The 16,381-nt window shown below is 47.5% G+C and overlaps 2 protein-coding genes across 2 annotated transcripts; both read left to right on the top strand.

Annotated features, from left to right (window-relative positions):
• The first annotated feature begins 484 nt into the window (after positions 1-484).
• LOC136517196 (GDSL esterase/lipase At5g45910-like) lies at positions 485-2,472 on the top strand. Its single transcript, XM_066510723.1, has 3 exons — positions 485-941; positions 1,085-1,714; positions 2,003-2,472. The coding sequence occupies exons 1-3, from the start codon at positions 692-694 to the stop codon at positions 2,218-2,220; spliced, it is 1,098 nt and encodes a 365-aa protein (XP_066366820.1). The 5' UTR covers positions 485-691; the 3' UTR covers positions 2,221-2,472.
• An 11,308-nt stretch (positions 2,473-13,780) lies between these two features.
• Positions 13,781-16,160, top strand: LOC136517579 (GDSL esterase/lipase At5g45910-like). Its single transcript, XM_066511187.1, has 4 exons — positions 13,781-14,070; positions 14,204-14,541; positions 15,108-15,399; positions 15,688-16,160. The coding sequence occupies exons 1-4, from the start codon at positions 13,821-13,823 to the stop codon at positions 15,903-15,905; spliced, it is 1,098 nt and encodes a 365-aa protein (XP_066367284.1). The 5' UTR covers positions 13,781-13,820; the 3' UTR covers positions 15,906-16,160.
• The last annotated feature ends 221 nt before the right edge of the window (positions 16,161-16,381 follow it).

The following is a 16,381-nucleotide window of genomic DNA, read 5'->3' as shown; positions in this document are numbered from 1 at the left end:
CATACAGGCAGAACGGAGCCAAGACCGGCCTATAGCGCCAGCCTTGCCTCTACAACTTACTTCATCCGTTCAAAGTTATAAGGCATTTTGACTCTTCTAAAATACATTGAATTCACTGTGTATCAAAAACTATCTATCTAAGAAAGGTCAAAACGTCTCCTAATTTGGAATGCAGCGAGGGAGGATGTATCCATAAAAGAAAATATAACAAAAAAAATCAAATTTTAATTTATCTTCTATCAATGCAGCATCTATCTCAATCCGTGCTCTCCCAGTTGCTGTGGACTAAATTTCTTGAGAAAAGCTATGGGATACTAGTTTCACGGTATGATGCCAATAAATTAAAGCTGGACGATACGTACGTAGGTAAGGATCCGAGAAGGCCTCAGAGCGAAGGGAACAGGAATATATTGCAGCGTGTCAGCAACAGGACAGCGACGCTGCAACCGCCGTCCCCGCGGCGCCTATAAATCCTCCTTTGCGGCCGTCCAGATGGCCGCACCGGCCAGACACGGGTCGCGCGCCACCCACCGATCGAGCTGAGCACGCACGACCTGGCGCTTTAACTCTCTCTCAAATCGTCTCCGCGTCGTCGTCCAGCGTCCCGGCACACGTAGCTTAATTCGATCCCTGGCTGCGTGCCTGGGTAGCTACCCAAGATAGATAGGTGTGAGTGACGGCTGACGCGAGGATGGCGACGGGCGGCAAGGCGGCGGCGCGGATGCTCGGGCTTCTGCTGCTGCTGTGCGCGCTCCGCCAGGGAGCGGCGCAGCGGTACAACGCCATCTGGAGCTTCGGCGACTCCATCTCAGACACCGGCAACCTCTGCGTGGGCGGGTGCCCGTCCTCGCTCACCACGGGGCAGTCGCCCTACGGGGAGACCTTCTTCGGCCGCCCCACCGGGCGGTGCTCCGACGGCCGCGTCATCATCGACTTCCTGGGTACGTGCTGCGTCATCTAGTTGGCTGTGTGTACCACATTACCACCAGGGACGGAAACTGGCCGGTGGCTGTGACCCGCCAACGCCCTGTGGGCCGGCTCTGGGACTGGACTGACTTGTATCCGTGGTATGTACTACGTGCAGCCGAGCACTTTGGGCTGCCGCTGCTGCCAGCGTCCAAGGCCGGCGGCGACTTCAAGAAGGGCGCCAACATGGCCATCATCGGCGCCACCACCATGAACTTCGACTTCTTCAACTCCATCGGCCTCAGCGACAAGATCTGGAACAACGGCCCCCTCGACACCCAAATCCAGTGGTTCCGCCAGCTGCTGCCCTCCGTCTGCGGGAACGACTGCAAGAGCTACCTGTCCAAGTCGCTGTTCGTGGTGGGCGAGTTCGGGGGCAACGACTACAACGCGGCGCTCTTCTCGGGGCGGTCCATGGCCGAGGTGCGGGGGTACGTGCCCCGGGTCGTCAGCAAGCTCATCCGCGGCCTGGAGACGATCGTCAGGAGTGGCGCCGTGGACGTGGTGGTGCCCGGGGTGCTGCCCATCGGCTGCTTCCCCATCTACCTCACCCTCTACGGCACCTCCAACGCCGCCGACTACGACCGCGACGGCTGCCTCCGGAGCTACAACGGCCTCTCCTACTACCACAACGCGCTGCTCAAGCGCAGCCTCGCCAGCCTGCAGCGGACGTACCCGCACGCCCGGATCATGTACGCCGACTTCTACACCCAGGTCACCCACATGATCCGGGCGCCTCACAACTTCGGTGGGTAACCTTTCGCTTTGTGTCGTTGCTAGAATCCAGTTGGCGTGCGGGAGTTGAAGTCTCGGTTATCACGGAATGTGTAGTGTAGCACATAGGCAGCCCAGCACTCGAAATTAGGGATAGATCCAAAGCGTGGATGATGACAGATGTAGATGTAAAGAGAGCTATCTACGTGCATGCATAGTGAGCATGTTTAAGTTTTTTTCTTTTCTTTGGATTCTTCTTAGCCCACCAATGACTCATCCTGGTCAATTATATATGACTCATCCTGGTCAATTATACTTGCAGGGCTGAAGTACGGGCTGAAGGTCTGCTGCGGCGCCGGCGGGCAGGGCAAGTACAACTACAACAACAAGGCGCGGTGCGGCATGTCCGGGGCCAGCGCCTGCGCCGACCCGGGCAACTACCTCATCTGGGACGGCATCCACCTCACGGAGGCGGCCTACCGCTCCATCGCCGACGGCTGGCTCAAGGGCCCCTATTGCAACCCTCCCATTCAGCACTGATGAGCTAGCTAGCTGGGGGAGTTAACAGCTAGCAGCATGCATTCATGCGTGGGTTGATCGTGTGTTGTTTGTTTAGGGCTAATTGCCATGTGCATCATCATCCTAGGTTCATACAAAGTGATGGTTTGTCATTTGGTTGTCAATTATTCATGGGAGGTCGGTGGTTTCGGTGTGCTGGGGACAATGAATAAATGTGTAATGGACTGTTTGCAATTAACTACACAGTGAACAAGGAAGAAACAAATGGAACCTAAAGTTAAGCTTCTGAAAAGTACTTCTGCTACCAAAGAGCATAAAGCCAACCAAACAGATAAAGGGCAGACCCATTGCTTTTTCAGCTGCTTTCGTGACGTACAATTTTCAAAGCACCTTGCTTTTAGCTTTTGGCAATCTCAAATGGCTGAAAATAGAGAGATGTTTCACAATTGTTTTAAAAGAGATATAGAGAGAGAGGGCTTAGTTTTTTTTTTACTTATTTTTGCCAAATAACTTATAGGTTTTCCACAGCATATATAGATGTCCATGCAGCCCGAGGCCTGAAGGTCCGGCATGAAGCCCACGATTTTGGCCCGGGCCGAGCATGGCACGGGCCGGTGGACAGCAGGCCCGTGCCGGCCCGACCCGATCCATCATGCCCTGCCTAGGCCTCTTCTCAGGCATGGTGGGCGGCCCGGTCTGGCCCGGTAAAATGATGAGGCCCGGTGAAGGCCTGCTGTAGTATATACATTTGTGCCAATTCTAAATTTCTAACCCTATTCCTCTGCTCCCTTCCCATCCATCATGCGCTCGCCCCCTTCCTGTCCGCTACGCTCGGGCGCCCAACGCTCGCTCCCCTTCCCATCCCTAGCGCAGTTGCACGCTCCTCACCATGAACACCCTCCTCCACTCCATCAGCCCACCGGCCATGCAGATCTGGCATTGAGTGCCTTCAGCCGCGCGAATCCGATGACCCCGAGGCCCAAGCCTCGGCGAGCGCGTGGTTTCCGTCCTGGCCCCTGCCTTGGCGAGCGTGGAGGTCGCGCCTAGAGGCACTGCGTGGAGGCTCCCTCTCCGACTCCGTCACAGCGCTACGGTCGCGACCTCGTCCTCCTACGACGGCAGCGCTATGTGTCCCTGGACCTTCCACCATTGCTCTAGTTACTGGGACTACAAAGACGCTCCCATCATCAGTTGCATCCTTAGAGCCACCTGCTACAGTCATACCTGCAGAGTCACAGGTCGCACCAGTTCAAGAGCAGACCTAGACCGCTTCAGCGTCACTTCCAGCGACAGAGGGTCAGACAGCCCAGAGCTCCAGACCAGAGGATGATGCTACCCAGTTCCAAATCGCTCATCGTGCCTCAGCGCCTGACTCATCTGCTCCAGCCCCGCCGACCGACCCTTAGGTTTTGGTGTTTGATGCCAAAGGAGGAGAGGGATCGAGTATGATAGACTTAGGGGGAGCGATATATCTAGGGGAGCTTATTTATTATATTTGGCTTTTTATGTGTGATACATTATTATGCATTCATGTTTACTTTCATGCATTGAACTACATACGTGTGATCGTGATATTTATGTGATAGTGATATTTATGTGATATGTGACATGTGTGCTCTCTACTTTGATCTTTATATATGTCATGTCACTTGGTTATGCTCATTTGCTTTGCTTCCACGTTTTACTCCGATGAAATGAGCTTTATTTCTTGTACTTCGGCTTATTTCATATCTATTGAGTACATCATGTTGGCTTGGTCATATAAGCTTGCCTAACTCTTTTGTTCTTATTGTCAAAAGCTTATATGAACCAAGCATGTTGAAAACATCATCTCTTTTACATACTCGAGGTTGTATTGTCATCAATCACCAAATAAGGGGAGATTGAAAGCATCTAGGCCCCTAGTTGGGTTTCAGAGATTAATGACAATATGAGATTACTATGACTAACGTGTGTTTTACAGATGCAATTAAATTAGGTCATGGTAATGGCAATTGATTGGGCAATCATGGTTGTCATGCCCCTATGATGAAAATTATTTCGGTTTTCAAAGGATGGACGACAAGGTTAAGAATGGACTAGTTCTAAGTGTCGTTTGATGTTGAAGAGACACTTAGAGTAGTTTAAGACTTTGGTTTTCCTTTGGTCATACTATTAAGGGGGTATGGACTAGTAGCTTGACCTAGGTGAGTCTAGTGGGTTAGGTGTGGTGCACACTTATCAAAACTAGCACTAGGTAGCTCCGAAGTAGCCCTTAGATCAATTGGAGAAAACTTCATTCACATATGATTTCGAGTTTGAAGTGAATGGAGGGTCAAATGTTGACCGGACGCTGGCCCCGGTATGACCGGACGCTGGCAGTAGAGTCCGGTTAGTTCATTTGATCAAGTGAAGTCGTCTGGATGTGACTGGACGCTGAGCGAAATGTGACCGGACGCTGAGTGCCAGAGTCCGATCAACTCCAGTAAGGTTCCAGAGAGGGAGAATCCTGATCGAACGGGTCCGGTTAGTGCTGACCGGACGCTGGTCTGGTTCCAGTTACTGACCGGACGCTGAACAGCGAAGTGACCGAACTCTAGGCTCCAGCGTCCGGTCAACATCAGTAAGGTTCTAGAGAGCAGTTTTCGCGACTGGACGTGTCCGGTCAGTGCTGACCTGACGCGGGTCAGAGTTCGGTCACAACTTAATGGCTCTGTGGTGGGGAGAACTGACCAGAGCATCTGATCACCTTTACCAGAGCATCCTGTCACCCTACAGAGTGCTGACTCAAGCACATAACGGTTCATTTTGAATGAGGATTATAAATACTTCCTCTATTCATTAAAGAGAGTACTCTTGCCCATTTCAACAGCTGAAAAACACCCTTGAGAGTGCCAATGAGAGCAAGAGCCTAGTGAGGTGTTTGAGATTTGAGAATTCAAGATTAAGGCCTCATTAGTGAAAAGAGAGTAGCAAGTGTGCATCCACCCTTCTCATTATGCTTGTTGTGGTCAAGTGAGTTCTTGCTTGTTACTCTTGGTGATCGCCATCACCTAAGCGGCTTGGTGGTGATTGGGAGTTTGGTGATCATCCGGCGGAGTTTGTGGATGTCCCAACTCAAGTTGTGAGCGGTTGTGGGTGATTCACCGCGATGGAGTGTCGAAGAATCAACCCGTAGAGAGCACTTGATCCTTGCACGGATCAATGGGGAGCTACACCCTTGCGCGGGTGCTCCAACAAGGACTAGTGGGGAGTGACGACTCTCCGATACCTCGGTAAAACATCACCGCATTCCTTCTCCTCTCTTTACTTTGAGCATTTACTTTTGAGCAATTCAATTCTTATCTTTACATTCTTAGAATTGCCATGCTAGAGTAGGATTGGAACTTATGGTGCTAAACTTGTGTGCGATAGATCATTAGAATCACATTCTAGGCACAAGGGGTGAAGTGGTCTAAGTGTAGGGTTTAATCATTGCAAAAAATTTAGAATTAGCCCAATTCACCCCCCTCTTAGGCATCTTGATCCTTTCAGGCTCTCTCGCCATGGGCCCCACCGCCCGCTGTCCACCCCCGCCGCTCCACCCCCGCGCAAGAGCTCAAGCACCTCGCCCTTGTCGTGAGCTCTTCGTGGATTGTAGAATCAAAACTATATTGCTGGGAAAGAGAAGACCTGGATTTGATCTCCCATCTCCCTCTTTCCCAGCAAGCCTTTGAAGAGCAAGACCTGGATCCTAAGAACTTTGATGTCTAGACCTTCAAATGGGGCAATAAAAGTTACTCCTCCAATAGATTCTACAATTTGGCTTTCCAACAAATGGATGCTCACCCCATCTTCACCTGGCTCTAGAAGTCCAAGTGCACGCCAAGAATCAAATATTTTGGTTGGCCCATCCTGATATATTGAACACGAAGACAATGCTAAGGCGCAGGAACCTGAGTGTGGTCGACAATGATGTTCTTTGTATCCTCTGTGCTGATAGATGTGAAGAGGATGTGGATCACCTTTTCTTCGCTTGTCAATTTTTCAAACGCTGTTGAAATGCAATTAGCTTCTCTTGGGATGGGACTCTAGGACTGTATCCAAGATTGGTGATGGCTAGAAGTCAACTCAACCTGCCCTTCTTCACAGAGGTTGTCCTGATTGCAAGTTGGGAACTCAACTGGCTCAATAAAGATGCATCATATATCCTAGTCAACCAAACATTTGCAAATCTACGGGAAGTCCAATAGGTGGATACTCACCCCATCTTCACCTGGCTATGGAAGTCCAAGTGCACGCAAAGAATCAAATTCTTTGGTTGCCTCATCCTGACAGACAAACTGAACATGAAGACAATGCTAAGGCACATAAACATGAAGTCCAATAGTTACAAATCAATCTAGCTTTCCAACAGGTGGATGCTCACCCCATGCATCTTCACCTGGCTCTGGAAGTCCACGTGCACACCAAGAATCAAATTCTTTGGTTGGCTCATCCTGATAGACAGACTAATTAAACACGAAGACAATGCTAAGGCACAGGAACATGAAGTCCAACAGCTGCAAATCAATCTGGCTTGCCGACAGGTGGATGCTCACCCCATCTTCGCTAGGCTCTGGAAGTCCAAGTGCATGCCAAGAATCAAATTATTTGGTTGGCTCATCATGATAGACAGACTGAACACAAAGACAATGCTAAGGCACAGGAACCTGAATGTGGAGGACAATTATGTTCTATGTGTCCTCTGTGCTGATAGATATGAAGAGGATGTTGATAACCTTTTCTTCACTTGTCAATTCTCCAAACGCTGCTAGAATGCAATTGGCTTCTCTTGGGATGAGACTCTAGGACTATATCCACTAGGACTATATCCAAGATTGGCAATGGCTAGAAGTCAACTCAACCTGCCCTTCTTCACGGAGATTGTCCTGATTGCAAGCTGGGAGCTCTGGAAGATTAGAAATGGTAGGATTTTCAACAATGGTAGAGTGGGCTTCAATCTCTAGTTCATGAGTTTTAGGAACCAATGTTTACTTCAATCTATTCTTTTCAAGGAAGATATTAGATCTTTCTTTTGCTTTTGGCTGGATGCCATCAGTTAAGACCTTTTGTAAGTTTTTTTATCTCCTCTTCTAATTAAAATTTTAAAGTATTGTGGGGATCCCCCCATAGTTTTTGCCCTTCAAAAAAAAAAACAATTGCACAACATGATATGATTTCTTGGGATTATACTTGGGATCTTGTATGGCGTTAGAAGCTAGGAGGCCGAGCACAACAGTTTCATAGCATGACATGATTTCTTAGGTTTAGAGCATCTCCATCAGATATCCTATCCGATCTCCTATACCTAAAAAGTAGTGTTTTAAGAGATGGAGGAGCTACAATAGATCTCCTATCTCATCTCCTATACCTATAACTTCCTAAAAGAACATCATCTCTTCTAAATAAAGGAGACACCCACCTCTCCCCTATTATCCCTAAATAAATATAGGCGTCAAGTTTTAGGTAATCTGCTGCAGCAGTACTCTCCTATATTCTAAATTGATTTTAGGATACTCTCTTGAAGCAACTTATAGGGGATGATGCATTATGAGAAATCCAGTGGAGATGCTCTTATACATTGGGATGGAGGTGTTTAGTAGTTTGGTACTAGTCTTATTTGGTCTCTCTACTGTTATACTTTTTGAAAGCTTCTTTTCATCAAACGGGGCAGGGACTTTATATAATGAATGGCAGTACAAAACTCTTAGAGACCGAAATAAAAGATTTTATGCCTCTAAAAATATTTGGGTTTGTTCTAATTTTCAGCCCAGTCTAGAATCTAGATAGGCACAGCCCGTGCGCTCACTTCTGGCACAATTATTTGTTTGGAGAGATTTTGCTAACTATGGAGACCTTACTGGTGCACTTCAGGCTTGACCATTTTGACATGTGTTTTGACACAGTAAGCAATTCTCTTTATATATATAGAGAGAGAGAGATGGGGGCTAACTTCTTTGAATATGTTTACACGTGAGTCCCTGTATGAAATTTCTTTCGTTTTTCAGGTTACAGGCAGTAAATAAAACTAAGCGGTCGTCCGTGCGAAACACGGCACCCAAAGTCCACTGTGCAGCCAAAATCCATGCCTAGCTAGAGACGATCTTTATTCGCTCGACACTGAAATCCTGACCGACGGTCCAACCAATCATAGTAGGGCCTTGTTTAGATTGGGGTTAGAAATCAGTATTTGGCACTGTAGCATTTTGTTTGTATTTGACAATTATTGTCCAATCATGGCCTAACTAGGCTCAAAAGATTCGTCTTGTAATTTACAATCAAACTGTGTAATTAATTATTTTTTTATCTACATTTAATACTCCATGCATATGTCCAAAGATTTGATGGGATGGAGAGAGAATAAAAAAACTTACAATTTAAACAAGGCTAGGCTAACTTTCGTTAAGCAGTCCAACAACTATCCCTCTCTAACGGATTCATGAACTCAGATGTCGTTTACCGACTCTGTCTAGCTTCCCATCATCACAAGATGTCTAGATCAGTAGCCACATAATCACCTGTGCTAAATGCCTTTTATTTGATCGCTGTTATCCAGCTTGGGCGACGCCTTTCCGGTTTCCACACTGGATTTCGGTTGCAGTTGCAGATCTGAAGGCGGCTTTGGCCGGAGGCTATATAATAGAGTATTGATCCGAGGACCTTTCATTAGCTGCCACCTTATGATGACTGATGACAGCAATGTATTGATAGTTGTATACATATATACTCCTCCTATGGCTGCAGCTAATGAACCTGCATCGTTCTGTTAAAGTGTGCATGAGCCGCTGTACTTGGAGAGACCTGTGCGGAAGAAAAGAACTGCATTGTCAACAGTCTAATGATCGATGTCTGAATTCTGACGATGATTTCGAACTCCTGCTCATTGCAGGCGCTTGATGCCCAGCCTTCATTCAGCCTTGTTCAGAAAAGCCCCGGAATAGACAGAAGAGTCGGTCTGTCTGCTGCCCAAAAATAAAGGTCGTACACGCTGCCTCGGCAACGTGTGGCGCGTCGCTTTAAGCTCTGTTGCCCGCTGGACATGACATCTATCCACTCTCCTGCACAGCTCGAGCAGAATCGAATCTGGATGAAAACGGATAACGGATATCATTGATATTATATTTGTTTTTATATTTCTGTCCGGATTCGGATTCGAATACGGATAGTGTCAACTATGCCGGATATGATACGATTGGATATCGACATCGTAAATATGTGATTTGAGGATTCGGATACGGATATGATATCGGGTGTTGAATATCCGGACTTAGATATGGACAGATTGAAACCCCTCTAAACGAATTCGGTATCGAATACGGTCGGAAAATATCCGTACCATTTTTACCCATAGTAAGCCACTAAAGCCAGGTTCAGCTGCCTGGACATATGCTTTTGATCGATCAAATCACGAATGAACTATTGCTCCATGTGCAGAGCTGTGTGACCATGGAGCCTATGCCTATAGGCTTAGCTCCAGCGGGACGAAGCTGCATTGCATCTGCATGCATACAGGTCACACCGTGGCCTCACTCTAACCTTCCAGCCAGAGCTGGTCCTGCGCTTTGAGAGTGTGTTCAGCGGCGGCGGATCAGCGAGCATGCGGCATATCTAGTTACCCAAAGTTTGCAAAGCACGTGTGCCGTGTGCGTGCCCGGCGCCCCTGCAGTGCATGCTTTGCTTCTGCTTCTGCTTCTGCTTCTGCTTCTGGAGGAGTCATCGTCCAAGTTGGCCTCTTGGGCCAGCTCCATCCGCCTTCACATACCATACGTGCATGAACCGGCGATAAGAACTTTGGACTTAGACCTGACCTGCTAGGTTGCGTGGGGTTCTTGCCAACGAATGCCCATGGTGGTCTTGTCCCGGTTGGATACAGTGATCTACAGTGATCTGGGTCTGTCTGCCCCCGGATGAACAGCCAAGCCCGGGCATGAGGCAGGCCGTGCCGCACCAGTCCAGTGCCGTGCTTTTTCAGACCGGGCCCATGCTGGCCCAACGGGCCTGGCCCATTTAGACATATATATTTGCTAGTTTTCTTTCAGACGATAGTAATTGCATATATTTTATATTAAAAATGTAGCGTTGCAATTTTTGTAGTCATAATATGCATTTTTCAGTTTTGAGAATAAAAAAATTTGTTAGACAAAACCGTAAACCCGACAAAATCTGATGGCACAAAAAAAAATTAACAATTTATAATTATTTCTATAGAGGAGTATTTAGCATATATGAACGGCTTAATTCGTGGGTATAAATATATTCACTGCAGAGGACCATGGAATCCGGAAGGTAACAATGGCTTAGTACACTAGCTACCACAAATTACTATATAATACTAGGCAGATTAGCGCTGCGCCAAAGCCTGGAGGAGCAAATTAAAAAAAAAGGTGAACAATAATGAATAGTAGTTGGACGTGCTCAGAAGTTAGACTTGCTGCATGGTTAAAGGAAGTAGTTATTATTGCCGGTTCTAAATCCGACGGTGAAAAAAAAATAGAAAATATGTATGTTTTTCGTGCTTCAAAGCCAGGACTTCAACATTCACATTCTCTCAAGCGTCCATACCATCTAAGCTACGTGATACTTGTGACTGTACAACTAATGTGATTCATTTAACTACACAATTTTAAATCTTATATTATATATTTGACACTCTAAATGATCTCAAATGAAAAAGTTCTTAACTGCAAAATTATAAATCTTGTCAAGTACTACAACTTTGATATAGACTTTGTCTCCATTTCACATTGTTAACTTATCACAGTGATAGTCCGACAGTAATGATATTTCTGAGGGTAGTGGTATCGCCTCTATTTTTGAGGAATCAGTATCAATCGCCTCTATTTTACAAGGAACAAAAGCTACCTACTACATAATAGCCCTAACTACCCAGTCTAACCCTAAGTAGAAATGTTTCAGTAGTAAGCAAAGCTTATGCTGGAACAGTGGCATGCACACAGAAGATTAGAATCCCCATCGAAAAAGACACAAATTCATGAGAGAACAAAGAAAAGAACATGTTCTCCCATGCATGCTCTAGTCCAGCTTCGAAGCAATGTGAGGGGACCAAATGTGAGTAAGATTACATGTGAAGCTAAACTGCACATCAAATCACCAAAGGTATAAAGAGAGCCTAGACAAGTGCTATGTTCAAGCTTAACTGGCAGAGTGGCAGTACAGAGCCTTGGCTTTGATGCTGTTTTGATGCTTTGGTGCTCCAGTAAAGTACCAGTAGTTGTTTCCATGTTGTTATCACTATATACCGTTTTGGTTTTGATGCTCTTTTGATCTGACTAACTGATTTTGGTCCTGATTTGAGTGAAAAGGTCTGCAAAATGATGGAGTACACTGCACTGCCTACCCTCCAAGTTTTCTTGTGGTATACAACTTTTTCCCTCTCTTTCTCTCTCTCAAAAAAAAAAAAGCATGCTAAGAATTTTTCAGAATTTTGTCCCAAAAAAGATGATGGTGATCGGTATATAAACTCCTTAGTTCTCACCGTTAATCCGCCTCTCCCTACCTTGATTTTCAGAATATGCCGTTTGGATCAAATAATTGGATGCATGCATGCTTGCACATGTGTGTGCATTGTTGAAGGTGAAGGTGACTTGGGTTCTTATCAGGTTTTCTTTTGCATGTTGTTCCTGTCAAGAAAAATCAATAAACTGTTTTTGCTTGTGGGGTCATATATATGGATGATTGAGATTGCAAGGAAGGAAGGTTCTTTGGTACTGATGATTCGCGAGCAGTATTTCTTCAGCATTGGAAGGCTTGTTTAGTGCCATGCTTTTGCAGATGCCTGTTCTCAGGATTGCAGCATTTTAAAACTGTCAGTTGATGGAGAAGTTCAAAATAGCTGCAAAAATAAGATAAGGTACATAATTCCTGCTATTGGTACTATTGATCTATCTTTGCATCCATGCATAGTTCCGTTGAAGCTGCATTTTCCCATCCAAGCTGAAAATTCGTTGACGCCATGGATGCTGCATGACATCCACGTCAAAATGAATTCAGTACGTCTTGTACAAAATGGATGGGCGTATGAAAAAAAAAAATCCACATCCTTTTCACGTCTGTGTACATGAATAGTAGCACGGCATAGCAAGTTGGTAGTAATTAACGGACCAACGTAGACGGCTGTCACCAACCAAACAAGCCATGGAAGGTGATGAAGCAATTGTTAATTGTTGTATGTCCAAGAAGAGAGCTGTTTAGTTGGATCACGGAACTCTTCATGTTAGATGTAGGATTTGCACTAGATCGACTTTGATCAAATAGATCATTTCGCGTAATATCACGAAGCAGTAGCTACCTACTGGACTTTGACCCCAGTACAGCAGAGCACAGAAACTCAGAAAGTAGAGACGTGTAGAGGTGCATCTGCCACGATGACACCTGCACGTAGTTTTCCTTCCCTAATACAGGCCAGCTTTTGTTCTTTTCCATCATCCATCCTGCCTCTATTCTAGATAATGAATGACATGTGATCGAGCCTGACAGCGTGTTCATTCATCATGTGCATCAGTGCATATCATGACTACTTCATATATTGTTAGGGCTTGTTCAGTTGTGTGAAATTTGGGAATTTAGCTACTGTAGCACTTTCGTTTTTATTTAGCAATTAGTATTCAATCATGAATTAATTAGGTTCAAAACGTTCGTCTCGTGATTTTCAACCAAACTGTGCAATTAGTTTTTTTCGTCTACATTTAATGTTCCATGCATGTATCGCAAGATTCGATGCGATGGCTACTGTAGCACTTTTTGGGAAAAACTTTTTGGAACTAAACAAGGCCTTATACTAATAGTAGTCAAGAAAACAATCCATTTCAGTCTTAGTTCTCAATGTTCAAGATTCCATCTCGATCTCAATAGATTACCATTTTTCTCATACCAGTTTTAATTCGGGAGTAAATATATGTTTCAAACCATGCATACAGGCAGAACGGAGCCAAGACCGGCCTATAGCGCCAGCCTTGCCTCTACAACTTACTTCATCAGTTCCAAGTTATAAGACATTTTGACTCTTCTAAAATACATTGAATTCACTTTGTATCTGGATTATCTAAGTGCAACGCGGGGAGCATGTATCCATAAAAGAAAATATAACAAAAAAAATCAAAATTTAAGTTATCTTCTATCAACGCAGCATCATCTATCTCAATCCGTGCTCTCCCAGTTGCTGTTGACTAATGCCCTATTCGTTTGGGCTTGTTTGGCTGATAACCGTTGGCTTATTTGATGTGAGAGAAAAATACTGTTCGTTGGCTGAAAAAATACGGCTTATAAGCCAAACAAACGAATACGACGGAAATTTCTTGAGAAAAGCTATGGGATACTAGTTTCACGGTATGATGCCAATAAATTAAAGCTGGACAATACGTACGTAGGTGAGGATCCGAGAAGGCCTCAGCGAAGGGAACAGGAATATATTGCAGCGTGTCAGCAACAGGACAGCGACGCTGCAACCGCCGTCCCCGCGGCGCCTATAAATCCTCTTGTGCGGCCTTCCAGATGGACGCACCGCCCAGACACGGGTCGCGCGCCACCCACCCATCGAGCTGAGCACGCACGACCTGGTCGCTACCCAAGATAGATAGGTGTGAGTGACGGCTGACGCGAGGATGGCGACGGGCGGCAAGGCGGCGGCGCGGATGCTCGGGCTTCTGCTGCTGCTGTGCGTGCTCCGCCAGGGAGCGGCGCAGCGGTACAACGCCATCTGGAGCTTCGGCGACTCCATCTCCGACACCGGCAACCTCTGCGTGGGCGGGTGCCCGTCCTCGCTCACCATGGGGCAGTCGCCCTACGGGGAGACCTTCTTCGGCCGCCCCACCGGGCGGTGCTCCGACGGCCGCGTCATCATCGACTTCCTGGGTACGTGCTGCGTCATCTAGTTGGCTGTGTATACCACATTACCACCAGGGACGGAAACTGGCCGGTGGCCAACGCCCTGTGGGCCAGCTCTGGGACTGGACTGACTTGTATCCGTGGTATGTACTACGTGCAGCCGAGCACTTTGGGCTGCCGCTGCTGCCAGCGTCCAAGGCCGGCGGCGACTTCAAGAAGGGCGCCAACATGGCCATCATCGGCGCCACCACCATGAACTTCGACTTCTTCAACTCCATCGGCCTCAGCGACAAGATCTGGAACAACGGCCCCCTCGACACCCAAATCCAGTGGTTCCGCCAGCTGCTGCCCTCCGTCTGCGGGAACGACTGCAAGAGCTACCTGTCCAAGTCGCTGTTCGTGGTGGGCGAGTTCGGGGGCAACGACTACAACGCGGCGCTCTTCTCGGGGCGGTCCATGGCCGAGGTGCGGGGGTACGTGCCCCGGGTCGTCAGCAATGTTGGAACCAGTGGTGACCACCGAGTTCACGATCTTGGAGCTGGCTTATAGCCGGCCCGGCTCGTTACCATGAGCCTACGCTCCCACATGTTTCAGGTCCACCGGAGCTACAACATATAAGGTCTTTGGGCCTTCCCAACCAAAAAGACTAGTCTGATAGGTGAGGGTTCTCCCGCCTTATATGTTGTGCTCCCCCACCATCGCTACACGATGTGGGACTAAACCCCAACAATCTCCCCCTTAGTCACACATCGGGGTGCCCCCGCCATATGTGACGCTCGAGATTTTTTTATCGAGTTTAGCTTTTCTGACCATGGGCTCATGATACCAATTGTTGGAACCAGTGGTGACCACCGAGTTCACGATCTTGGAGCTGGCTTATAGCCGGCCCGGCTCGTTACCATGAGCCTACGCTCCCACATGTTTCAGGTCCACCGGAGCTACAACATATAAGGTCTTTGGGCCTTCCCAACCAAAAAGACTAGTCTGATAGGTGAGGGTTCTCCCGCCTTATATGTTGTGCTCCCCCACCATCGCTACACGATGTGGGACTAAACCCCAACAAGCTCATCCGCGGCCTGGAGAAGATCATCAGGAGTGGCGCCGTGGACATGGTGGTGCCCGGGGTGCTGCCCATCGGCTGCTTCCCCATCTACCTCACCCTCTACGGCACCTCCAACGCCGCCGACTACGACCGCGACGGCTGCCTCCGGAGCTACAACGGCCTCTCCTACTACCACAACGCGCTGCTCAAGCGCAGCCTCGCCAGCCTGCAGCGGACGTACCCGCACGCCCGGATCATGTACGCCGACTTCTACACCCAGGTCACCCACATGATCCGGGCGCCTCACAACTTCGGTGGGTAACCTTTCGCTTTGTGTCGTTGCTAGAATCCAGTTGGCGTGCCGGAGTTGAAGTCTCGGTTATCACGGAATGTGTAGTGTAGCACATAGGCAGCCCAGCACTCGAAATTAGGGATAGATCCAAAGCGTGGATGATGACAGATGTAGATGTAAAGAGAGCTATCTACGTGCATGCATAGTGAGCATGTTTAAGTTTTTTTCTTTTCTTTGGATTCTTCTTAGCCCACCAATGACTCATCCTGGTCAATTATATATGACTCATCCTGGTCAATTATACTTGCAGGGCTGAAGTACGGGCTGAAGGTCTGCTGCGGCGCCGGCGGGCAGGGCAAGTACAACTACAACAACAAGGCGCGGTGCGGCATGTCCGGGGCCAGCGCCTGCGCCGACCCGGGCAACTACCTCATCTGGGACGGCATCCACCTCACGGAGGCGGCCTACCGCTCCATCGCCGACGGCTGGCTCAAGGGCCCCTACTGCAACCCTCCCATTCAGCACTGACGAGCTAGCTAGCTGGGGGAGTTAACAGCTAGCAGCATGCATTCATGCGTGGGTTGATCGTATGTTGTTTGTTTAGGGCTAATTGCCATGTGCATCATCATCCTAGGTTCATACAAAGTGATGGTTTGTCATTTGGTTGTCAATTATTCATGGGAGGTCGGTGGTTTCGGTGTGCTGGGGACAATGAATAAATGTGTAATGGACTGTTTGCAATTAACTACACAGTGAACAAGGAAGAAACAAATGGAACCTAAAGTTAAGCTTCTGAAAAGTACTTCTGCTACCAAAGAGCATAAAGCCAACCAAACAGATAAAGGGCAGACCCATTGCTTTTTCAGCTGCTTTCGTGACGTACAATTTTCAAAGCACCTTGCTTTTAGCTTTTGGCAATCTCAAATGGCTGAAAATAGAGAGATGTTTCACAATTGTTTTAAAAGAGATATAGAGAGAGAGGGCTTAGGTTTTTTTTTACTTAT

Source organism: Miscanthus floridulus, chromosome 17 (assembly GCF_019320115.1).
Source record: "Miscanthus floridulus cultivar M001 chromosome 17, ASM1932011v1, whole genome shotgun sequence".
Classification (NCBI taxonomy): Eukaryota; Viridiplantae; Streptophyta; class Magnoliopsida; order Poales; family Poaceae; genus Miscanthus; species Miscanthus floridulus.
The sequence above is the reverse complement of the archived record's forward strand: the minus strand, read 5'-3'. Positions and strand labels throughout refer to the sequence as shown.